Source organism: Cotesia glomerata, unplaced genomic scaffold, assembly GCF_020080835.1.
Source record: "Cotesia glomerata isolate CgM1 unplaced genomic scaffold, MPM_Cglom_v2.3 scaffold_103, whole genome shotgun sequence".
Lineage (NCBI taxonomy): Eukaryota > Metazoa > Arthropoda > Insecta > Hymenoptera > Braconidae > Cotesia > Cotesia glomerata.
The window spans coordinates 1-25000 of record NW_025401366.1 but is presented as its reverse complement, the minus strand read 5'-3'; the positions used below and the strand labels follow the sequence as shown (position 1 = coordinate 25000).

The 25000-nt window shown below is 30.0% G+C and overlaps 5 protein-coding genes across 10 annotated transcripts; 3 read left to right on the top strand and 2 right to left on the bottom strand.

Moving 5' to 3' along the window:
- Positions 1 to 224: 224 nt before the first annotated feature.
- LOC123273537 (ATPase family protein 2 homolog) lies at positions 225 to 2480 on the top strand (the record flags this gene model as incomplete). The annotated part of the gene is given in 3 exon segments (XM_044740952.1): positions 225 to 1624; positions 1715 to 1984; positions 2074 to 2480. Coding segments are annotated over 3 exon segments (2009 nt in total), but the record flags the coding sequence as incomplete, so codon positions are not given.
- Positions 2481 to 2798: 318 nt separating this feature from the next.
- On the bottom strand, positions 2799 to 17357 carry LOC123273536 (nuclear matrix constituent protein 1b). 6 transcript variants are annotated; one of them, XM_044740947.1, is made up of 12 exons: positions 16897 to 17357; positions 16686 to 16806; positions 12472 to 12706; positions 12287 to 12389; positions 11206 to 12199; positions 10190 to 10671; positions 9814 to 9926; positions 7624 to 7749; positions 7441 to 7551; positions 5631 to 5779; positions 4914 to 5043; positions 2799 to 4819 (listed from the first exon to the last, which is right to left on the bottom strand). In XM_044740947.1, exons 2-12 carry the CDS (start codon positions 16692 to 16694, stop codon positions 3432 to 3434), a joined length of 3840 nt encoding a protein of 1279 aa, XP_044596882.1. In that variant the 5' UTR covers positions 16695 to 16806; positions 16897 to 17357; the 3' UTR covers positions 2799 to 3431. The 6 variants fall into 6 exon arrangements, with proteins under 6 accessions (XP_044596882.1, XP_044596884.1, XP_044596885.1 ...); XM_044740949.1 differs by lacking the exons at positions 16686 to 16806; positions 16897 to 17357 and adding an exon at positions 15295 to 15825; XM_044740950.1 differs by lacking the exons at positions 16686 to 16806; positions 16897 to 17357 and adding an exon at positions 15418 to 15825.
- Positions 17358 to 19386: 2029 nt separating this feature from the next.
- Positions 19387 to 20613, top strand: LOC123273538 (39S ribosomal protein L4, mitochondrial). Its single transcript, XM_044740953.1, has 3 exons — positions 19387 to 19786; positions 19919 to 20327; positions 20416 to 20613. Exons 1-3 carry the CDS (start codon positions 19457 to 19459, stop codon positions 20559 to 20561), a joined length of 885 nt encoding a protein of 294 aa, XP_044596888.1. The 5' UTR covers positions 19387 to 19456; the 3' UTR covers positions 20562 to 20613.
- Positions 20614 to 20904: 291 nt separating this feature from the next.
- LOC123273534 lies at positions 20905 to 22424 on the bottom strand (the record flags this gene model as incomplete). The annotated part of the gene is given in 5 exon segments (XM_044740943.1): positions 20905 to 21060; positions 21137 to 21324; positions 21405 to 21956; positions 22111 to 22286; positions 22362 to 22424. Coding segments are annotated over 4 exon segments (891 nt in total). The 3' UTR covers positions 20905 to 21009.
- Positions 22425 to 22599: 175 nt separating this feature from the next.
- Positions 22600 to 23826, top strand: LOC123273535 (anaphase-promoting complex subunit 11). The gene is made up of 3 exons (XM_044740945.1): positions 22600 to 22861; positions 22936 to 23055; positions 23461 to 23826. The coding sequence occupies exons 1-3, from the start codon at positions 22843 to 22845 to the stop codon at positions 23574 to 23576; spliced, it is 255 nt and encodes an 84-aa protein (XP_044596880.1). The 5' UTR covers positions 22600 to 22842; the 3' UTR covers positions 23577 to 23826.
- Positions 23827 to 25000: the final 1174 nt, after the last annotated feature.

The window sequence follows — 25000 nt, the reverse complement described above, 5'->3', positions numbered from 1 at the left end:
TTTGTTAAGTTACTTGCCGTTATTTACAATAAATCAAAAATGTTTCATTTACTTTTTGATTGAAATATTTAAAAATTCATTAAAAGTGTTCACTGATGTAGAATTAAGGCGCTAATCTGATGAGTAAAGCCTTTTTTCGCGGAATTCTGTAAGAATGCCTGAGTAATAATTTTTTTTACAAAAAAAAAAAAAAAGTAAAGGGATATATTTTTTTATTTTTTAAGCAATGGACGTAAATAAAGTAAGTGGCCCAGTAACAGTCAGGAAATTAAAAAACCAACTGCTATCTGCTGAAGAAATAACAATTAAATACGTAGGAAGACAAGAACCACCAAAAATAACTCCAGAGTTACAAATACTTTTCAAAAATTACAACGAAAGAAAAGTTTTCTGCGTTGGAAATCGCATAAACATTCCATTTTATGGAAAAAATTTACCATTCATAATTGTTAATATCACTCAAGGTAAAGATAATAATTCATCACTAAATACCTCCAGCAAAGATGACCTTGCTGACGGACTTGAAAGAATGAGTATAACTAACTCAAAATTTTTCCTCTCTTTATTTACTACGGAATGGAGAGTCATCAAAGACGAGATAAATTCAGCAGTGAATAAAAAGAGTAAAATAACGGTAAACGATATCGGTGGATACGATAAACTCTTAAGTGAATTACGCGATATTGTTGACGTTGTTTTAGGTAAATGTAAGCAATTTTTAAAAGGTTTTAGAATTAGCAAAAGTATATTACTTTATGGCCTCAATGGGGTTGGTAAAACAACAATACCTAATGTTTTATTGTCTAGTTACGATGTAAAAGTATTTTCATTTAAAGCTAGTGAAATATACACAAAATATTTAAACGACGATAATAAAAAAATATCAGACTTATTTGCCGAGGCAAAAGCTGAAGCACCCAGTGTGATATTTATTGATGATATTGACACGTTATTCACAAAAAAAGGATTGTCTGACAGTGAAAAACGTTTTTTGGCAACGTTGATACAAGAAATTGATGATTTACAGGAATCTGATGCCAACACTCTACTGCTTATGACTACTTCGAAACTAGACTCAATCGATAGTTCACTGAGACGTTCTGGTAGACTAGATCGTGAAATAGAAATTCCTACACCAACCCCAAATATGCGTTGTGAAATATTAAAAAAATTAATATCTAAAATGCCAAATACTTTTAATGATGACGACTTCAATGAAATAGCATATGTAACTCATGGTTTCGTAGCTGCTGATTTGAATGTGCTTTGCTCTCAAGCTGGTATGCGAGCAATTAAACGACATCAAGATAATAACTTAAGTCCGTATGTGTATGTCAGTGCGCTTGATTTTATGGGAGCTTTGAGAACAGTTAAGCCAACAGCGATGAAAGAAATTTCTGTTGAGGTACCTAATGTTAAGTGGTCTGATATTGGTGGTCAGAAATCACTTAAATTAAAATTATGTCAAGCGGTTGAGTGGCCTTTGAAAAATCCAGATGTCTTTATACGACTGGGAATCACTCCTCCAAAAGGACTTTTGATGTACGGTCCACCGGGTTGTTCCAAAACAATGGTTGCTAAAGCCTTAGCGACTGAAAGTAAACTTAACTTTATAAACATCAAGGTAATTTTTTTGATCATCTGTAATACTAATTGATGCTATTAATTAAACGTATGTATTTATTTATTAAAGATACAATAATTAAATTTTTAGGGTCCAGAATTATTTTCAAAATGGGTCGGTGAATCCGAACGAGCTGTTCGCGAAGTATTTCGTAAAGCAAACGAAGTTGCGCCATCAATAGTGTTTATTGATGAAATCGATGCTATCGGTGGTGAAAGAGCTACCGGAGATGCTGCTAATGCAAGTAACAACGTTCAAGAACGGGTCTTGGCACAATTATTAACGGAACTTGATGGTGTGACTGCATTAGGAAATGTTACACTTGTTGCTGCTACTAACAGGCCGGATCGTATAGATAAAGTAATTATGATATTAATTTTAATTATAGTCAACTTTCTTTTATTTTTATAGAAAATTCATGTTAATATTTTTTATTATTTTTATCATAGGCATTACTAAGACCAGGAAGATTGGACAGACTTGTTTATGTCCCATTGCCAGATGCTGATACTCGTAGAGAAATATTCAAAATAAAATTTTTAAAAATGCCGGTTGATGAAGTTTCTGTTAAAATCCTTGATCTCGTTGATCTTACTGACGGATATTCAGGAGCGGAAATTCAAGCAGTGTGCCATGAAGCTGCAATGAGTGCATTACAGGACGATATTAATTCAAAGGTGTTACTGACTAAACATTTTGCAGATGCACTAAAAATAGTGAAACCACGGACTTCTGCAAAGCTTATTACATTATATGAAAATTTTTGTAATAACACTAATAACAAATAAATAAGACTTTTTATAAATTTTATATTTTGCTACAAGAGTCAAATAAACAGTTATACTTTTATATATCATTTATTATATTATTTTTTATTTTAAGGATGATTATATTACACTTACTCAACATGTACAAGAGAAAACACACTTCTCATCTTTTAATACTTTGTTTTTTATTTTTATTTGATTGTTATATTAAATTGTTTTATATTTATTTATGCATATAATTATTTTACTGCTAAATTTTACGAAAAAAAATAATATTTTTGCAGCAACAAAAATTGATCAGAGATCTCGCATTTGCTGAATTTATAATAAATCAATATTGTTTAATTTAAAAAACATTATTCTAATGAGAATTAATTATTATCACGCATAGAAAAATTCGTAAATTATATTTATATTTATATATATATACTTATTTGTTTATTTTACTTTTATCTCTGATATACACATTATCGACAAAATTTTTTAACATAACGGCTGACACAAGTTTATATATTACTGTTTTGTATAAATATCTTTTTTTCCGAGCAACATCTAGATAATTTTAGTTAGTATATTATTATTATGTTTTAAATTTTAATTATACTTAAAAATAATAACAAATATTAATATTAATGATAATAATTAATCGATAATAAAAGATAAAAATTATTACGTGATATTTACAGATAAAATATAACTAAACATAACTTTTGATAATGACGTTAAATATCATTGTGTATTTACAAACCCGATAAAAAAATAACTTCGTTTTTAATTACTTTTGTATTTCGTTTTATAGAAAAAAAAATGCAAAATGTGAAAAAAAAACTTATTGTAAAAGTGGGTGCCCGTTTTATGCGGTATTTTTTAAATAAAAAAAAATCAAGTTATTAATACATGCACTTGAACGAATAAAAAATAGTAAATTCAGTTCTTAAATGGAAAAAAAAAAAAAAGTTATTAATGAAATATTATTCCAGTTATTACTAATTGGTGGAAGATATTGTCGCGAGTGCAAGAGATATTTCTAACTAATTTATTTATTCAACCGAATCATTCCAATCAAAGCCCATGGGTAGGCGTGGAATATCGCTACTTGCTGATGATTCATCTTCACTACTAGTAGCAGAAGCTTCTTCAGAAATCATAGCTTCACCACCGGCTTCTTGTGGTCTAGGGCCAGTATGAGACTCATTAGTGGAAACAAGCGGTGGATTAGCAACTATCGCGTTAGACGAGGGGTCACTTCGTGGTCGCCTGCGTGCACAAAGAGGCGTAGAATTGTAATTAGGTGCCCATTCGCTATTATTAGTCACAGCATCTGATGTAGAGACACTTTTAGATCGCTCTCTGATATCCAACGATTTTCTTGGAGCTCTTCTGAGTGAATTTTGCCGTGAGACAGCTGGTCTTGGATCAACATTTGGTAACGGATCACAAGATTCATCAATTTCTAGTGTCCATGACACTGAATCACCTTTATGGACCATAAATTTAATCATAGAACTTGAGGTAGCGGGTGAATTTTTTTCTCCCGACATAGAATGATCGATGTGCTCTGGACCGAGTGATCTAGATAATCTCTGTGTTGGTGTTGCTAATTGGTTAGCCAAAACATTCACTACTTCACTTTTTTGTCTTAATCTCCATTGTAGTTCTTCATTTTTTTGTGTCACTCGTTTGTTTTGTTTTGAAATTTCATGAAATGAACCCAATAAAATTTCATTTTCATGAGCTATTTGACGTTCATAAGATTCCTTACTTTGTAATTGTGCTTTCAAATCTTCACATCTAGCTTCTAAAGTTTCAACGCGCTGCTCAAGAGCTTCTTTGCCCTCAACGTCACGGCGTAACTTATCGTTCTCACTTCTCATTGCGGAATTTTCTTGACTGCGTAATTCTAAAACAGATCTTAATGACCAAATTTCAGCACGAAGAACAGCCACCTGATCACTACTTAATGACGTACTTTCAATTTCATATGGCGAACTATCGGCGTAAATTAAATCTTTAGATAGTTTTGATTCCCGTTCAATTTGATATTCCAATTCCTTCACGCGCTTCTCTAATTTACTTTTATCTTTAACTTGTCGTTTCAAATTCTCAATTTCTGATTTCAATTTCTTGATCATGCCATTTTTAAATGACATAGCTGGTTTAAAACTCAATTTCAAAGATTCATAATCCTTTTTAAGTGCTTCTAATTCTGATTTCTTATCTAATGACTCTAAAGCTACTTGTTTGCTACTCCAATAATTCTCTTTAGCCTTAATTTCCAACTCTTGCTCAGATTTTAATCTTTCTATTATTACTTCGTGTTCTCGTGCCAATTTGTCTAATGATGTTTTAAGTTGAACTTGAAATTCGTCTCGTTCTTCTTGCAATGTACTTTCAAGGTCTTTTATACGTTCTTCATAAATTCCTTCCACTGCAAAGGAAATAAATATTATTAATTTTCAAACTAAATAAAAATTTTACAGAAAAAAAAAAAATAATAATTACAGGTAGAAAAAAATACTTACAACGAGTACGGAGTTCATCAATTGCTTTTTCATGGTCTTGTCTCTCCTTATCAAGCGTCTCCTCCAAATTTCCATAAGCATTTTTTAAATTATATAATTTTGTTTGTGTCATCGTTGTGTGATCTTCAAACTGAAAAAAATAAATAAATTTTATTTATATTCTTACGCTTTACCTTCAGTTTAAATAAAATACACTTATTTATATTGAATTCAATTTTTTCAATGTTATAATAACGTAATACTAAATACGTAGCTGAACAAAGTAGTCAATAATAATTTAAAATTATAAAATCAACTGTTATTTTTTAAAATTATCTAAATCAATCAAATTTTATAATATTTAAAAATTTTTTTAATGTTTACCAATTTTCAACAGCTGTGAAATCATTTTAGAATAATTACGTGTTTATATCTACATAAAATACGGTGTGTAAAAAAATATCATAGATTTATAATATATTGAAAGCAATATTTTAATTGTTACTGCAATAGGCACACATGAAGACACGTGAATGAAAAAAAAAAAACAACGAATTAATTTAACATTTAGTTCTTAATAGTAGCGCTATTTTTCAAATAAAAAAATGTTATCAATTTTTTTAATCTTTGTGAATTATTGATTTATATTTGTGAAAAGCTTTATGCTAAAAAAAACGACAACTAAACAAAAAAAAATAAAATTATGTTTCATAGAAAGTTAAAAAAATTGATAAGTACCTGTCGGGTTAAATACTGCACGGTTATGCATAAACCTTGAATAAAATCATCAGCACGTTTTAAATCACCATCGAAATCGGTAGTTTGTGCTTCTTGATGACGAGTTTCAATGCTTGCAGCCCTTGGAGCCAATTCCTTAATAATACGATCTGGAATAAATTCAACAAATGCCATCACGTCAAGTACACAGTCACTTTTTTTTTTAGTCATAATATAAGTATTTTTTCAATATATGTATAATATAACTGTACGATATTGCCACACAATAAAATTTATTTATTTATCAACGAATACGTCCATTTTTGTTGCAACAACACTACTATTAGTTAAAATTAAAACAACAGTTTAGTTTTACGTATCGATTTTTCTCAACGATTTGTAGTCATCTTGAACTGCTGATCAACTGCCAAATTTTCAGACATCCGGATGCATTTAAAACAAGTTTTATCCCTACTATATTTTTTCATAGATATACCTGAGTGCACATCAACCAATCAATTGTTCTGTCTATACGTCATTAAGGTCCTTTTAAAAGAAAAATTTCTAACCTTATCTCTTATAATCCTATAAAGATTTTTTAAGCAGGTAATTACGCCCGACAAAAGATTTGTTCTCATTATCATTAGAATACAAAAGAAGAAAATTTTATAAAAAAAATCCCAAAAAATAGTCTAGACTAGACATTTACCAAATTACTGACTAAGCATTAAGTAAACACGTTAATGTTACGTGATAAAATACCTATGTCATAAGGAGTCGGTATTTTAACAGTTTAAATAGTCTTTCACGCTTGTTTATTCTAATTTCAAACTTTTATATTTTTTTTTCGAATTCCTCTATTTCTTATAGTAATCAATACTATCGTAAATTTTACAAATATTAGAACAAATTTTTTTATTTTTTTGTAAATAATGATAAATTTAATGGAAAATATTTTTATAGAATTTTTAAATTAGTAAAATAATAAAAAAAAAATCCTTAACCCATAAAAAAGTAATTTGTGAGAGCTTATTTATAAAGTTCTAAGGCATTAAACTCGACGATTTTAATAACCGGAAATACCAATTTCGCAGTTCGTTTCGCGGGATATCAAGGTCAAAATTTAAAACGACCGTAAATAAATGCAAAAATAAAAATTTTATAATTAAAATTATTCAACCGAAAAATAATTTAATGAAAAAATATTGATTAAAAAAAATCTATCACACTATTTCAATAACTACGAGACACTTAAACTCACGGACGGAAGTAGTGTGTTACTACTGTAAATCAATGAATTGAATAGTAATGTATAAAGTGTCAAGTATAAGGGCGTGATAAAACGATCGTAAGTTGCAATACTCATTTATATTCAGACGCATGTCATAATGATAACCAGTATAAGTACGTAAGAATGAGCATACATGTGTATTAAATATATATACATAACTATGTAAACTTACTAGTACTACGATGTACGTGGTTCGACTGAATTAGCTCAACGGCTAAGCTATATAATGTAATATATCTCGTTGCTCGTGTTTCACACAATTTTACACGCTTCGTACAGCATGTCCCCTTTACCCTACTCGACCCTATTCTATATTATCCATTAGCCACCCACCCGTATTGTACCGAAACCGTCCGAGTTTCAGAGAATGATGTGATCTACACATTTACATTTTGCAGTCTGAGAAATATGGATGATTATATGTTTCACACGAATAATAGATGCTCCCACGATTGGCAATTTTTTTCACCACAACTCCATATAAGTGTAGCAATTATTTATTAAGCCCTTGTTATTAATAAATAATTATTTAATGCATACCTTTCATCAAACCGGAACCATTTTGCTGTTTTTCATTGGTGCTCACACCATTAGTAAGAGTTGTTGCTCGTCGTATTGAAGATGATTTACGAATTGGCGTTGGGCTTTTATCTATAAATATAAAAATAACTATTTAATAAAAATAAAAATTTAAAAAGTACTTTTGAATACTTATAAACTGACCAAGATTGAGAGGCGATAAATCAGAGAGGCAGCCTTTTTTCGAATCATTATTGAGTGTATTCTGTTTAAGACTACCTCGGCCATTAACAATTCTTCTCTGTTGATTAATATTACCAGGTGATCGTTCTGAAACAATGAGAGAAAAAAATTCTATGAATTAAATAATTATAATAACAATAATAATCTGTGAAAAATATTGAACAGATAAGGATAAAAAAAATAAATTAAAAAAGTTGGCATTAAGTGCCAATGAAAAATAAACAGGAAATTTGAATGATACTCGTGTGTAGCTAAACTGTACGCCAGAATATTAAAATAGACGACCTCGATGAAGAAGATTTCAGGTTGTTGAAAAGTTACTCTATCGTGGATTAAAATATATATATTCGAGTATATTATAACGGTGTTTTAGCATACGATTAAAAAAATGAGGGGATCAAGTTAATAAATAATTATTATAAATTATAACTTATCGATTAAGATACAAGGAGTGTTTATACCTCTCTTTAAACTTCCAAGTCCTATTTTTGATTCTCTTACTAGGTCAGCTCGCACTGGAGCACTTCTGCCCTTAGACCCCTGCTGTCCCATAATAACGGTACCAATACAAACGATTATCTTAGTAATTTAAGTATTATTTACGAACCATAAATAGTATTTGTATATCACAGAGTACATAGTGTCCAAAATTTTAAAAAATTTAATGAATTAAATTTTTTTTTAAGTATTATGGCAATTATAATAAGCATTTATTGTTACTTTAAATTAAGAGAAAAGAGCGACAATAGCGAATTTGATTGCCTTGACCGTTGAATTTGCTCCGAGCCAATGCCACGAAGCTTTACGAGCAATAGCCTACATTGTCCGTGACTGCCCTTGGAGCCTATTCTGAGACGAATTCCTCTACAGGTATCTAGCTCGGCCAATCACCCAATCGCTTGACAGATTCGTTGAGTTTCACGGCACGAAATCCCTCTCATCCTGTTTCTTTTGGTCTTTTCGTTTGAATCACTCGCATATGTCGCATTGCACCACACCATCAACATCTTATTAAATCTTAACACTTAAATCATTTTAAGTACAGCCAGTAGTAGTGATTAATAAATATCAAAAACAGATTTAAACAACAACAACTTGTTACTTCAAATTGATTTAATGACTGTTTAATCAGGAGAGTTAAGATAAAAGTACGTGCTATTTAAATGTATTTTTTAGCATATGTGAGATTCAAAATGTGAGAAACTAAAGTGAACACTGTGCTGGTACCAAAGAACTGAATGCTATCTCTGGTACACCCTTTTCCCGTCGGCCTTGGTAGATCAAGCACGTGGCGACCAGGTGGTACACCTGTCTCCCGGATAGTGAGGGGGAATTGGAGGGAGAAACCGGGTAGCAAACCAACGGTAAAGAGTCTAGCGGTGGTGGAGAACGATTTAACAACAAAGAACCAACGGGAAGATTGAGGGAAGGAGCAATGCCGGAAATAAACGTGTATATGCCGTTGACCTATTCGCACTTGCGTCTTCTTCTTCATGTGTGGATGCTAAACCATATACATAACAGTTTATGTTGTTACTCCAAATTCAAACAACTGAAACAGCGGTCTATTATTGAACTTATATTTACTTCATCTCCATCTCCATAAAAATAATTATTCATCGTTATTTTATTTTATACACTCAAACTTTATGAAGGAACACCAGGAGAGAACAGTTGATTAAACAAAATAAACACCGCAATAAAATTTTGCTTAACTGATTGATCTCGTGAAGAATACTTTAGACCAAACAAGATTTAATAAAAAATTAAAAACGGTCAACATGACAATACACTTAGTGAACTCTAGAATCTTAGTGAACTCGATTGATCGTAGAGTCCCAATACAAGTATAATATACTCGAGTGACCTGAATAGGAAACTCGGGATGACTGAATCGTTCAAGTAAAGAACAGACCAGTCAAGCGCATGCCGCGGCGTATCGTACCACCGAACACCGCACAACTGCAGAGACTTGGAGGTGTACGAGCTATCACGAGCATCACCGAGAACAACCGAAGGGCTTGGAGACTAGCCGTCATATCTCGTGGCTGGCAAGAGGGCAAAATACTTTGACTGGATATTATGTAGTTAACGACAACGTGTTATTTTTCTAACATGTTATGTAACAGAGATGTTTTTTTTAATACTCACTCGATGCTGTGCCCTTGCTTGTAGCACTGCTGATATCGCTCATTGAACTGCGGACTGAACTACGAGCAGTTTCTTGGGTAGGTGAAGCATTACTTTGACGTATTCTTGATCTCCTTAAATATTATTAATAATAATAATAATAATTATTATTATTATTATTATTATTATTATTATTATTATTATTATTATTATTATCATACTACTCATTATAATGTAAAAAGTCTTTCTTTTTCAGCTTTTTACTTTAATAATTAAATTTAATGGGTCTTATTAACCTTTGATCTTGGGATAATTTGAATAATAAATTGTCTTCAGTGTTATTAAAGATACAAAGCATGAAAAAGTTTATTATTGTATTGAAATTTAATTCTATTACCTTTTATCTTTAATAGCATTGCTATTATTATTCGCATCACCGGGCAAGCGCTTAGCGGAAGCCACGGTGACAGCGGAAGATGAAGAAGTAGACGAGGAGGACGAGGAGGAAGAAGAAGTTGCTACAAGATTTTGTAAGATTCTAGACTTCACTTCCTTGCGCGGTGGCCTCGTTCGCTGTTCAGTTTTCCCTGCTTCGATTTTACTCATTACTGCATCCCAACGACCGCTTTTTCTTGGAGTCCTTGAAACACGACGTTGCTCTTTAACATCTTCTTTCACGCCACATTCAATCATGGCTTTTATTTTCGACGCCACATTTTTTTTTGGCATTTTATATTTTTTCAGGCCTGTTTGGTCTGATTTATTTAATAATTTAGGCGTTGATGACCTTTCAGCACTATCATTAACAATATGGATCACAGTTATTTCATTCTTTTCTGGAGTCGCTTCTATTGCCATGTCTTCGGGGCTTTTTGGTACCTGTTAAAAATAATGATGTTATAATTACTTAGAAAATAATAATAATAATCATGATTTTTTTTATCGGTCTGGCTAATGCTTAATAATTTAAATATCTTATCATTGTTTTTTTTATTTTTAATTGAAAGAATTTGTCTTGAATAAAATAACTTTACGAATAGTTTTTATTGTTAACCACAAGAAATATAATTTTAACTCAATGTATATGTTAAGAACTGTTTGTTGACAAAAAATCGAAAGGTCGCGGGTTCAACTCTTCATCTGAATAGTCCAATATTTTTTTCTTAACATAATTCTTGATCAATATACCTGTAAAATTACTTTATCCTTGATAAAATATTTATCGAATAAAATAATCAATTTCACAATACTAATAATTTTAAATGTAAAAAAAAATTAATCAGATATTGAGTACTAGCCAGATCGTTAAAAAAAAAATAATTATTCTGGCCGTAGTAGAGTTATAAACCAAAAATAAAAAAATTTATATAATTATTATGACTAGTTTTCAATTAAAGTTGATTTTATAATGACCTGTAAATAATTGGAGATAGTCTGCGGTACTTCAGGCTTAAGAGTCGGTGAGAGACGGGATTTAGGAGAAACTTGAGTATCGGGAGTATCACCAGTATTAGCAGTATCTGGAGTGTGATCTTCACTCAATGGTTCTTCCAGATTATAACGTTCGTCGTGTCGCTTATCAAGATCTGAATATATTCCACTTGAGTCCATTTCTTCGCCAGCAAAGCTTGGACATCGACGGCCGGCTGGAGCACAGAAAAGTGTACCATCAATAACTTGGGCACGACGATCGCCTCTGCCAATATCTTCATGTGCATCAGCGTCACTCTCGGTAAAAAAATCTGAATCAGTCATAGGGTCTTGTAGTCTACAAGAAGCCGGTAAGTTATCTGGTAAAACTAATGGTGGATCTGGCCCACGACTTGCTGGCCGAGAGTTTTCACCGTCACCTTGATAACCAGCTTCCAAACTCGTAATACTTGTTACCGAAGTAACAAAACTCATTGGCAATGAAGCATTAGATACTGCAACACCTGAAATTCCTGCAGTTGCTGCGGTTGTTGTTGTAACTTGATTAGCGGTTTGGTCATCAATTAAAAGTTTTATATTAAGTGGTTTTGAATCATCAAGAGGTAATTCTTCCAGTGACGGTGAACGTTCACAAAAATTACCCGGTGCGTCTACGTCAACCACAAATGGAACATTGGTAGGTCTGGAAGCACGTGACGATGATGAAGAGGTTCCAGCCAATCTAGAACCAGTGAGATTCTCGTATGAAGGGGTCCGGGAGCAACCCAATGCAATAGTAAAGTCGGTCATTTGGTCAGGCGTCAGTATTCCCAGGCTCTCGTCATGCTCGAACGAATTTTGCTTATTCAACACTAGGTACTGCTGTGGTGTATTCAAGCAACTTGATCCACTAACATCAAAATTACTACTCACTGATGAGTCAATTAGACAGCTACTTCCAATATCATCGATCATACTCGATGAATCGTAAAAATTACTATAAAATATTTGAAAAAAGTTTAGTTAGTTACACAAAAAGTACAACATTGCAGTTAGTAATTAACTTAATAACGGATTAACATACTTGAAATACTTTTCATCCTTTCGTTGTGATGATAAATCATGTTGCACATTACTATCAGCAGTCCATACCCCAGATGATTTAAATGAAGTGTCAGGCAGTTTTGCTATAAAAACAAATGTCCAATTAATACCTTCTTTTAGATAGAAATAAAAATAAAAATAAATTAAAATAAAAACTTGTAAAACCTGTATCAGGCGGTGTTGAAGAGTAAATATGCTTATCGATCGACCATGTTCTTGGTGTTCTCAAAACAATAGTTTCATCAGAATCATGAGGTGAAAAACATCCAGAAATAATTGATTTTCTATCACGTGTTACATTTAAAATAGCTGTACTATGTTTTGACGGCGTAATAATCTTTGGCTTCAATAAAAAAGAGGGGCGCGGGACCCGTGAAACGGGTATTTTGCTCTCACCGTTCTGCAAACAAAAAAAAATAACAATAATATTAATCACCAACTACATTAACCCATTTTCTTGTTATCACCTTATCATAATCACTACATAATATATTCATATTTAGATTTAGATAAACAGTAATCAGACAATCGCCATAGATATAAAATACTACTAAGTAAATATTCGAATACTATCTCGTTTCCCTTCTGTTTTTATTTCATTCTTATAAAAAATTAATTTATCAAAATTACCATCACGTGTTTATAGAGTTTATCCGTTCTAGGTTCGCACGATAACCTGGCCAACTGGCTTAGATTAATTTAACTTGGAGGTACATATACATATATATATATATATATATATATATATATATATATATATATATATATATATATATATATATATATATATATATATATACATAATTCAGGGCATTTGTACTTCTAACTTTACGACGCGCGCATATAAAACGCATGCGCTTTACCTAATTCTACTCGTACTCAAATTAGATATATGCACATTGTCTATACTAATGTATGAACGATATAAGAAGTAATATAAATCCAGTACCTAAAATTACATTATATCTTATATCGAAAAAATATAAACATTTTACGATTTGCATTATTTTAGATGCATTTTACAAACGGCCGTTAGCTTGGTCAATCGAAGTTACATACGAGCTGTACGACTAACGGCTTTCTCACAATCACACATACCATACACTACTTACATTACATACATTACATTAACATTTTATACTTTACACGCATCATTGCCGTGAAATTCTATGAATTAAAAATAAACAAGGTCGATAATAACGCTTATGTCACGCCGATTGAATCCATTGTTTACCACCACATGTACCTGTGCGGCATTACCATAAATATTTTTTTTTACATTTTTTATTTTTACTTATTTAAATATTTATTTACACTTTGATTATTCCCTCCTCCTTGTGCATTTGGGAGCTTTTAAATATATTTATCAACAAGATAAATAAGAATTTAAAACAGCAGACGGATCGTTAAATGAATAATAAGTAGGCTACATGTATATAATGTATGATGAGAGCTAACACGATTTCATTCAATTGCAGGCGGTAATTCGTGCTAATTCACTCCGCCTACCCAACGCTCTATTCTTATTCTTATTTTACTCCGTTATATGCTAACTTATGCTGTATTACACCAGTGAATCGACCTACTCATATACCCCATGCTCACATACTCTTATCTATTATAATCATAGTTATCATGCTTGACACAAAAAGAGCCAAGGAGTATAACGTCTCACGTCGTAGAATCGTTATTAAGGGTATCCAATTAAATTTTCTTCTTTTATTATACAATTAAAAACACACTGTGGTTTCATGCTCACATGTTTTTCTTACAGCGAAAAAAGTTGTTATTAAGTCGTAAATTGTTGACAGTAAAAAAAGTCAAATGTCAATACGATTAGTATCTTTAATTATAATTCAATGCTTATTAATAAGCAAATAATTTTGAAATTATAATCAGCTGCTAATGTTGTTGATGTTAATTAAAGACCTTGACTCTCAGTTTGTTTTATTAACAATGATTTCTGACCGGATATAATTGTGGACTATCCACCAACTTGTGATGATGATGATGATGATGATGATGATGTTGAGATATATATATGTATTAACAACAGTCAACTATACATTCAATCTGAAATGTTAAAGCACACATTACATTACTTAGATACAGAGATTCTGATGTGCGTTCATCAGTCCGTGAATCCGCACGCACACACATTTTAATTCAACTCGTCTCGCACGCACGCGTTTTTCATTCTATTCATTTACAATTTGGATTTTTTCAATCACTACACACACTAGAGAAAATATAAAATTACAATTAACAATACGGAAACTTTAAGCATATGTTACCAATTCTTATAATTTATTAGAAATCTACTTTTTATAAATATATATAATGTAATGTATATATTCCGCTGTCAATATGTTACGGCTTACCAGGTAGTTTTGTAATGTAATGGAAAAAAAATTTTTAAAAATATATGTAAAAAAAACGAATAAAAAATAGATAAGAATTTCTAACAGAAAATGTCGAAAGATATTGAAGCATTTAAAAACTTTACTCATGTCAACAGTTTTTATGAATTTTCAACCAATACTTAATGATTGTGTCGTCTTACGTCTTATCCATACATTCCAATTCCACCTGTTTAGTTTCTTTCTCTTGCTCTTTCTCATACTTGCACAAGCAATGGCTACGACCGCGGCGGTAACTTAAACACACGTCAGGAGGGAAACTATGTGTGCATTATAATAAAATATATGTATTTTACTCACACCCATAACCATATCATCACTTGCACTCGTACTATTAACTCATTAACATGTTTCAATAATTTCGTAACATATAATATAACATTAAAGTCCAAAAAAAAAAAATACATTCACTATTATACATCGATAATCTATAAGTAAACAAGAAAATATTACCAAGTTTGCTCTGATTATTTTACATTAATTATATAATTAATCTGTTATCTTAATGTAAACAAATTGATCGATGAATAATTAAAATATTTAATAAGCAAACAAAATATATATTTACGCATGTTAATGAAGCCTCGCCTTATGTAATCGACCTGGCGTTGCATCTTCGCAAATAAACCAACATTAACTCGTGTGTTGTCGACGCGGCAACTAGAGCTACACTAGATAATATTATATTTACTTCTTAAAAACCACCACACATGTTTTCCGCTCTTTGGCCTCAACATTGCATTGAACCGAGTATAAAATTTCCAGCATAGTGTCCAACAGTGACACTGACTAGCTATATATCGATATGTAGAGTCTCCTTGTACATTATCACGGACAAAAACTTAACAGTTTTCTTCAAGGAAAAATAATTTCTATTAATATTAAAATTAAAATTCATAAAAGTTATTAATGAAAAAAAAAGAAAAAAATAAATAAATAAATAAAATACTAAAGAGCGCGATTAATGCTTAATCGAGAATCGACCGAACTAGCTGACCATCACTGATCACACTGGTCTATTGTAGCGCAAAGTAGTTGGAGTAATAACGTTGAATGTTGAAGCCAAAGTGTCCGAAGCGTTTGTAGCAGCACGACCTTCGCTACTAACCAAGTCTTACGCCGTATGTTCCATCGTAAGCAACGATGCGTACACTCTTAGTACAGAGCACCAGTGTAATGTAAAGACTCGGCAATCACATGATGCGGCTTCCAGCACTTCTTGTAAATAGTTTATGAAAATTTCTCTGTCTCTACTCAGTACAGATATATCTATACATATGGATCTCATTTACATATGATATGAGTACAAATATATGTTGATAAATCTATACGAAACGCCACCACATTCTATTAGCTCTATCGATCATTGCATCCTCCTCCATTCGTCAATTTCGTTATCTTCATTTTATTAATAGTTATTGCTTTTATCTTCCAAAGATTATTTCTTTTTTTTCTTTTCATCTTCAATTTTTGTATTATAAATACATATTAAATTAACCGGACACTTTGAAGATACAAATATGATTGAAGAACATACATTAAATCCAGATACGCACCATCGCCTGTGAAATATAGCATGATAATAAGAAAGAGTAATAATAGACAGCTGTCAGTTTCGATAATCCATACTAAGACCTGGCAATATTTTTGCTTTTATTAGTAAATTATATTTTACTTCCTTATTCTTATTACACGTTGAGCTTGTAACTGATTAAACAACACGCGCATGCCTCAGCAAATACAAAACCAGTGTCACAAGCGAATTTCCTTGAAAATTTTCCGACACTACCCACTTCATGGGTCAATAACATCTTTTATTTACATTTTTTTCTTCATTTAATTATGTAAAATACTATTAATTAATTATTTATTTATTTATTTTCCGAGTATCAGACAAACATGTTTATTAATAAAAACTAAATTTTAAAACTACATAAATAGATAATGGAATACTCTTACCTTCGCCATTCTGAGGGTGAGTCAATTCTGCAACAATTTTCCACAATATGCTGGTTTGTTGGTTTTATCAGGCGTAATCTACTTTAATAAATTGATCGAATTTAGCGATTCTTCATAATAACTGTAAAAGAAACAGTAATACATTATACACTTATTTTATTTTATTCAGATTTTTGTTTAAACACGAAGTGAAATGCACTGAGTAACTTACTTGTTGGGGATATTCGATGAACCGGCGTCGTTCCGAGCGCCGTATTGATCAACGGCGCGGTCATTGGGGGCGTCACTATTCACCAAGGAAGGGGGGTTTATCCAGTTCTATATCACTTTTGCCTTTGTAGTCCCTGATATTTCGTAGATAAATTTTTCGATTTTTATTGATAGCTGTGAAACAATGCCTAATAGCTTTTACTTGAATAACATAATTCTTCTTGAGCCTTTCTTTAAGATATTGTCACTCTGATTTGTTAACTTTCTCTTCTTCATGTCCACTTAATGTCATTTTTTCTAATTTACAATTCAAATATTTGCAGTAGTTAATAATTAATGATATTTTTTATTGATAGCACTCCACTAATTATACACTTTCATAAAAGAATTATTTTTATCACTGAATCTTCAGAGATGGAATATAATCCAAAACATCAATTAAGTTTTTCTTCCACTTTCCGCATGTCATTAAAAAACTTGCAATCTGCAAAAGAATTTTTAGTTACAAATGAGTTCTGAATATTTTATTCATTATAACGGTCTTAGTATTTTTTGACTATCCAGCTAATTTAATTAACTTAGCCGAATATAACTCATACATATTGCATAGTCCAGACCGGAAGAAAAATTTCTAAAGTACTATTTCATAAGTCCGAGTTTCAATATCGAATGATAAACGGCCACGTAACTTCAATATACTTATCAGTAATAGTACAAATGGTTAAGCTATTTCAATCGGTGTGAGTGGGCCATTCAAGACATTTCTAGAATCATTATATACTCATTGACATATAATCGATTTTTATTTACAAGCATTTTGTTTCTTCTTTTTACTTCTAACTGGAAATTGATTTTGTCAGTCTATTGATAAAATAAAAAACAAATATATCTTTTTTTTTTTTTTATAATTAAACTTCAATTATTCTTTAATTGTCAAATCGGCGTAATCTTAAGATAGTAATTTTTAAGTGACTTTTTCGTAATTACCATCTGATACCAAGGTTAACGAAAAGAATTTTTATCTGACTTATACTCTTTAAAGATAATTTATCTATAAGTTTACAATATAAAAAAACAAATAAAGTACAAACAAAAAAAAAAACATTTTAAATATGAGTGTTTAATATCAAAAAAATATTTTTAAAAATGTTCAGTTTTTTTTTTTTTTTCCAATTCTAAGTGTGAATTTTTTCTTATGATGATTTGTTTGTTGAAAAATTTCTAAAAATTATCACACCTGTTTTTTCAGTATTTTTTTAAGCTGTTATTTCATTATACTAATGTTAACAGAAAATGTTACTGAAGTTAGCAGACACTACAAATAAATTGGCGAAAAAATAAAAATAGACACGTGTAAAAAATACAACAAACGTAATTTTTTACATACATTTGCATGTCTGAAAACGCCAACGCGCAGTTTTATAATATATTTGTTTTAAAAAATTCAAAGAACTGTCAGGTATTTTCTAGCTTCAGATACATTACTGATAAACTGATTTCATCTTCAATCAATCATATTATCTTTCTTTCAAAAAAATTAATTATTTTACAAAAAAGGTAAAAATATACATATTTAAAAATTTTTGAACCTTACAGACAATAATCTTCCAAATATTTCAATCTTCACTTATTCTTTTTTCTTTTAAAAAAAAATGAGTTTCAAAACTTATTTTTTTTTCATTATCACGCAATTTTTATCATTTAAATAATACTTTTTATTCTTCAGACGATTTATTTTCATGTTAAATATGCTGATATCTAAAATCTTTGAAAGTTACGCAAAAAAACCTTCAACTTCCAGACAAGTTTTTATCAAAAAAGTTGATTAATTAACGAAAGAATTGAGAGCGTAAAAAATTACCTTCCCGTTTTTTGCATTTTTTTATAGCTCGAGAGCCCTTAATGACTTCAGATAATAATGATAAAAATGTTTTTAAAGATTAGTTGAATATTAGTGTATGTGCTTAAATTATATTTACTTTTTATCCGTCTGTATTTGTGACATTACTTTGTCATTGAGAAAGCTCATATTTCTCAAAATAATTATTTTTTCTTTTTATATGAATGTAGAACCGTTGAAGTAGGTGGCTAGGCACTTATGACCCGGAAGTTTTAAATGTTAAATATAATTGAAATTATTGTTTCTTTGAGTTCTGAAAAACTATTGAAAGACAGAATTACTTATTATTAGAAAACCATACATAAAGTAGGTAAAATAAATACTAATAAATAAAAAGCTAATACAATATCGTATACATTACCTATGTAAATAAAAACCACTTTCCTGAACTATCGCAAACTTTCTACATTTAGATAAAAAACAGAAACAAAAATATAATTGTACCGTAGAAATACTATCGTGTAGTAAATAGATAGTTAAAGACGGGTAAAACGACCACAGGCAATATTATATCAGTATCACACAAATACAAATCTCACATAACGTTAAGTGTAATCTAACTCGAGCGCATGCGCAATAATGAATTTATGAGAATTTGAGTATTTTAGGTTAAAAGAGCTTGATACAAAAAAAGGTGCCGGAACATAAAAATTTAACAAAAATGTCAATAATTTTGCGAAATATTTTAACAAAGTTCAAAAAGTACCCTGGTCAATTATCTAATTTCTGTAGTGTCGTAAACACAACCGATAATGTTCATGAGGCTGAAGGTAAAATTAATATTCCAACCGCTCCAATAATATCAACACTAAATTACAATGATGAAGATCAAATGTATCAACAGAAACGGGAAGTTTGGATTGATAGTCTTGATACTATCGAAGAAAAGAAATTAGGTTTGATGACATTACACCCGGCAGTATTTGCCGACAAGCCTAGACTTGATACTCTATATGAAAATGTCCGATGGCAAAGAATGTACAGATTTGTCGTAAGTTCTTGTTTGATGTTTACAACAACAATAATATTAATTGTTAATTATAAACAAAAGTGATGCTAAATATGAATTTTATTATAAACTAGTTGTACTGATCGCATTAACTTATAATTATTAATCTTTCAGAATTATACACATGTCAAAAACAGAGCTGAAAGGCGTGGTGGTGGTCGCAAACCTTGGCCACAAAAAGGTGGAGGTCGTGCCCGTCATGGAAGTATAAATTCACCATTATTTAAAGGTGGTGGTCTTGCTCATGGTCCAAGATCACCGACGGTACACTTTTATATGTTGCCGTTTTTCTCCCGAGTCAATGGATTGACGGCTGCATTGTCTGTTAAATTAGCACAAGATGATCTTTATGTTGTGAATAATCTTGAGATTCCGTCTAAAGATCCGAAGTACATTGAATCATTGATGGAAGAGCGTAATTGGGGACCCAGTCTACTCTTAGTTGATACTGAGGATATCATGCCAGAAAATATTACAATCGCTACAGATGAATTAAAGCATGTGAATTTAATGCCAGCTTACGGTAAAATTATTTTAATTTTATACAATTAATTATTCTTTCATTTGTATTTGAGCTTTAATAACAAATAATTAAAATTTTCTTTATTTAGGATTGAACGTGTACAGTATGCTGAAACATTCGACATTAGTTTTGACGGAACGGGCTGTTCGTCACGTTGAAAGTAAACTTTTATATCAATTATACAGACCTGACACCAAAGCATTGACTGCTAAATTCAAATTAAGTCAAGTTTAAATAATTGTTAAAATTTCATAGTTATTGAAACAATAAAAATTTCCATTTATTACTTATGATATTTTTAATTATTTCACTTATATCAAAGTTAAAACTCAATATGATTAATATGCGTCAATTTTTTTTCTATACTCAGTTTGATCACTTAATATTTTTTTCCTTCACGATAAATTTTGTTATACTTAATTTTGAAGTATTTAAACGATATTAATTAACTTAAATATATCTATAACAATTAATAAAAATAATTGTTATTTTCCATAATTACAATTCATGGTTTAACAAAATCAAATTTTCATATTTTATACAAATATCAAAATATTTGTCATTTACATTGAACTAATAGATTAAAAAAAAATAAATACAGCCTAAACCTAAAAACTTATGACTATTTTTTATGAAACTAAAGATAAAAAATAGAAATCGTTGAGAAATAATTTACAATAGATTATTGGCTTTTTTTAACACTGAGAGAACTTCTGGTTTTCTTTAAAATTGGCTGAAATGAATAAAATATTTTTTATAAAAACGTGAAAGAGATATAAACAATATTACATAATAATAATATTATTTACCCTAGGAGTAGGATCACCTCCAAGCATTTTCTCACGCACAGCCCATCTGACATTGGCGTGCTTATTATCTTGAAGGAATGATATTTGTTTCCATTCTTTTTGATACTTGTGGTAAAGCATTACAGGATCTGATTTAGTTTTTTGCGAAAGACGTGATGGGTCTGTTTGTAATTTCCACGGCCTGATAACTGAAAACATCAATTAAAAACAAAATAAGTCAAAAAATATCTCTAGGATTAATTTATATTTACCGAAATAAAGAACTTACATGCTTTAGGTCTTGTCCGAGACAAACTACGAGAGGAATTTCTCAATATTCCTCCAGTTGTTCTGGTGGAGTCAGAGGCAACGCTTTTAGATCTTGATTGTCGAGATATCTGTCCTGATAATTCCGGTGCACTCGCAGCTCTCTCGGGAAGTAGATTATCAACAGTTGGATTTGATTTACATTTTTCACTTTCCCGAGAACATTTTACTCTTTCAGATGTCTCGTCTTTTTTAACATAACTTTGACATCTCGCTGAATAACTTTTTTGGTTTCCATTGAATACTTTTTCTTGCCTTCGGCGCGGACTTGGAGATTCCCGGCGTCGACGTAATTGTAACAATTTATCATCATTTTCATCATCCTCAGACTCTGATTCAGATACATATTTTATCTTTATTTTTATAACAGAATCATCTGAAGAATTACTACCATTAGGAGCATCATTCAAAAACTCTCCCAATGCTTTCTGGTGTTTGCAAAAAATTTTTTTCTTTAACTCCTCTTGGTGTTCTTGACGTTCGCGTTCTTTTATTTTACGTAGCAATTTTAGATCTGAAAACACAAAAATTAATTAGTATTAATATAAACAATAAAAATGATTGTAGTATAGTTTTTTATTTTGAATTTATTATTATTAATCAATTCGTTTTATTATTATTATTTTTATTGTTTATTATTATTAATAATTTCATTGAAAAAACGTTACCTTTCATAAATGCTTTTAATTGATCTGCTGTGATACCAACAAATCCTAATGAATTTAAAACAGCCAACACTTGCCGAGGATCATCCGATTTATGAGGCATCGTAGATACTATTTTTTCTCCTTGATACTTGATTAAAAAATTGATTTTAGATAAATTAATATGAACTTATGATTAACTACAAATAAAACACGTTATTTATATCAAAAAATTCAACTGTTATTAAAATAACAGTCACAAACAGTCATACAACCTTAATGCCCTCTACAACTTTACGTATACTAAATTTTTTTGGTTTATCTCCTTTTCATATCGATATGAATCTTTCCGAATGGTCATTTGACCAAAAAGATAAAATCCACAATTCCACATCGCCATCTATTGAAAATTTTTACATCCGATGTGAGAATTTGCAAAATCGGTATGTCGCCAAGCTATTTTCCTACATTATCATGAACTGTCATGAGCAAATAATAAAACTTGTTCTTTTTTTTCATGATTATAAACAAAGTTTGATTTTATTTTTTCATAATCAAATAAAGTCTGTGATTAATTAAAAATGATTTGGTTTTTTTCTGGTAAAGTGAGGCACGTGAGGTAATTAATTGTCTTAAAGAGTTAGATGTAAATTTTTTGACTAAAAACATTTTAACCTCCAGCAGTACATTTGAATAAATGTTACCTCTCTTAATTTATTTAAACTAAAGCTGAAATTAATAACAACAATAGAAAGAATGAAAGTTACCATAAAGAGTAAGTCAATTGATTATTAATTATTTTATTTATTCAGTGAAAAAATATATCAATCACTTATTTACTTCTTTTAGGTTGGACTGGTGTTTCTACTTGGAGATGGATCGCAAATGATGATAATTGCGGAATTTGTCGAATGCCTTTTGATGCAAGTTGTCCAGATTGCAAAACTCCCGGTGATGATTGTCCTTTAGGTAAATATAACTGGAAATTAATAAATAAAATTTTTTTTAAATGTACCATGCAAATCTAACAATGAGTTTACCACCAAATTCAATTATTTATACTTGATAATATTTTTCATGAAAGTAATAATATTTTATTAAATTCATTTAAATATGGAGATAAATATAATTTATATAACAATTTGAATAAAATTACTGGACTTGCGCAAAGTAAATTTACAAGCACAAAACAAAATATCGATCGGTGATAGGGTGAGAGTTTGCCACACGCTTATTAATTGTATTTGACACAAGTGTAAATACAACTGCTTGGTGGCATGGTAGACTCCATTAACATCTATAGAAATATTTTTACTAATAAGTTATATTTAATTAATCATGTTAATAAAAAACATTAATTTTTTTTACCCGTAGTATGGGGCCAGTGCTCGCATTGTTTTCACATTCACTGTATTATGAAGTGGTTAAACACGCAGACGACCAGTGGCTTATGTCCCATGTGCCGCCAGGAATGGAAATTCAAGGAATAAATAATAATTATAACAATACTTATTATAATTTAACATCAACTATATTTTGAACAGGCAAGATTATTCTTTATTTAATTTAGATAATTAATATTTTTTCATTAAATACATTAATATTATACTACAAAATAATTTTTTATTATCCACTGTCCATTGCATGATGAAGCAGAAAACAGCAGACATAGAATTTTTTATTTTATATATTTATAATTAACCAAATAATTTTTCTTTTTTATAAATAAATTGAATTTAAGAAATTAATATTTTCAAATCCAGCTATCAACATTTATTTTTTGTCTTAACAAATTTCATGACATCTGACAATTTTTAGGATTTTTTTGATAACGCTGAAATTATTCAAAGTTTGATCATTTTTAGTTTTTTTTTAAGAAGTAAATTATCACAAAAAAAAATTCAATACGTGAAAATTAAAAAAAAAAAAAAAACTATAGTTGCAATTTTTAAAAATATATCTTTGTTGTTAAGTTATTTTTTAAATAAAACCATACAATGGCTAATTGTCTGTTGATCTAAGTATCATTTTTTTAACAAACAAATTGAGAAATAAAAATTTCCAGGTCGAAGTTAAAAAAAATGAATGTAAATTACGAAATTATGAGTGTACATTTTTGAAAAATATTTATTTAGAACCAATTTATTTTTTTAAAAACACAGTAAAAATGGTCAAATGATATTGAAATTAGCAGACATCTGACAATTCTTAGAATTCTTATAATCAATCAATTATTAAAAATTTATTTTTAAAAATTCGCACTTTTAATTCTTTTTAATTTTTACATGTGGAATTTTTTATAATACTGAAGTTAGCCGTCAGCTGTCAATTTTAAAAATTTTTTTAAAAAATCAATTACAATAAAAAAATGCTTCTGAAAATTTTCACTTGTAATTTTTATTAATTTTCACACGTGGAACTTTTTAATTAAATTTTTTTTATAATAATTTAATTGCTATAAAATTCTAAAAAAATTTTTAATATCTGTCAACTTCGGTGTCATAATTTTTTTTTTATAATTTAATTGTTATAATAATCTAAAAAATTTTTAGATGTCTGTTAAATTCAGTATCATCAAATGTTTGCTAATTCCATTATTAAATTTTCGATTTCCGCTATTTTCATTTTCATAGAATAAGAATCTAAAGTAAAATATTTGTTGTACAAGGTAAAGTGAGAATGAAGGAATAAGAATAAGACTGAGAAAGAGAAATGAGTAAAGGTAAAAAATACAAAGATAGTATATACAGGTATATCGTGTGTACCTGAATGAGGGGGAACGTAGATATCTCATGATTCTCCCTACCACATCCTCTTACTCTACCATATTTTCTCTTATGCTTTTTTCTGTCTTCCCGGTCACGCGGTTGGTCGACGATCACGAGCTGCTCTCTCACGCGATAGTATACTAGCT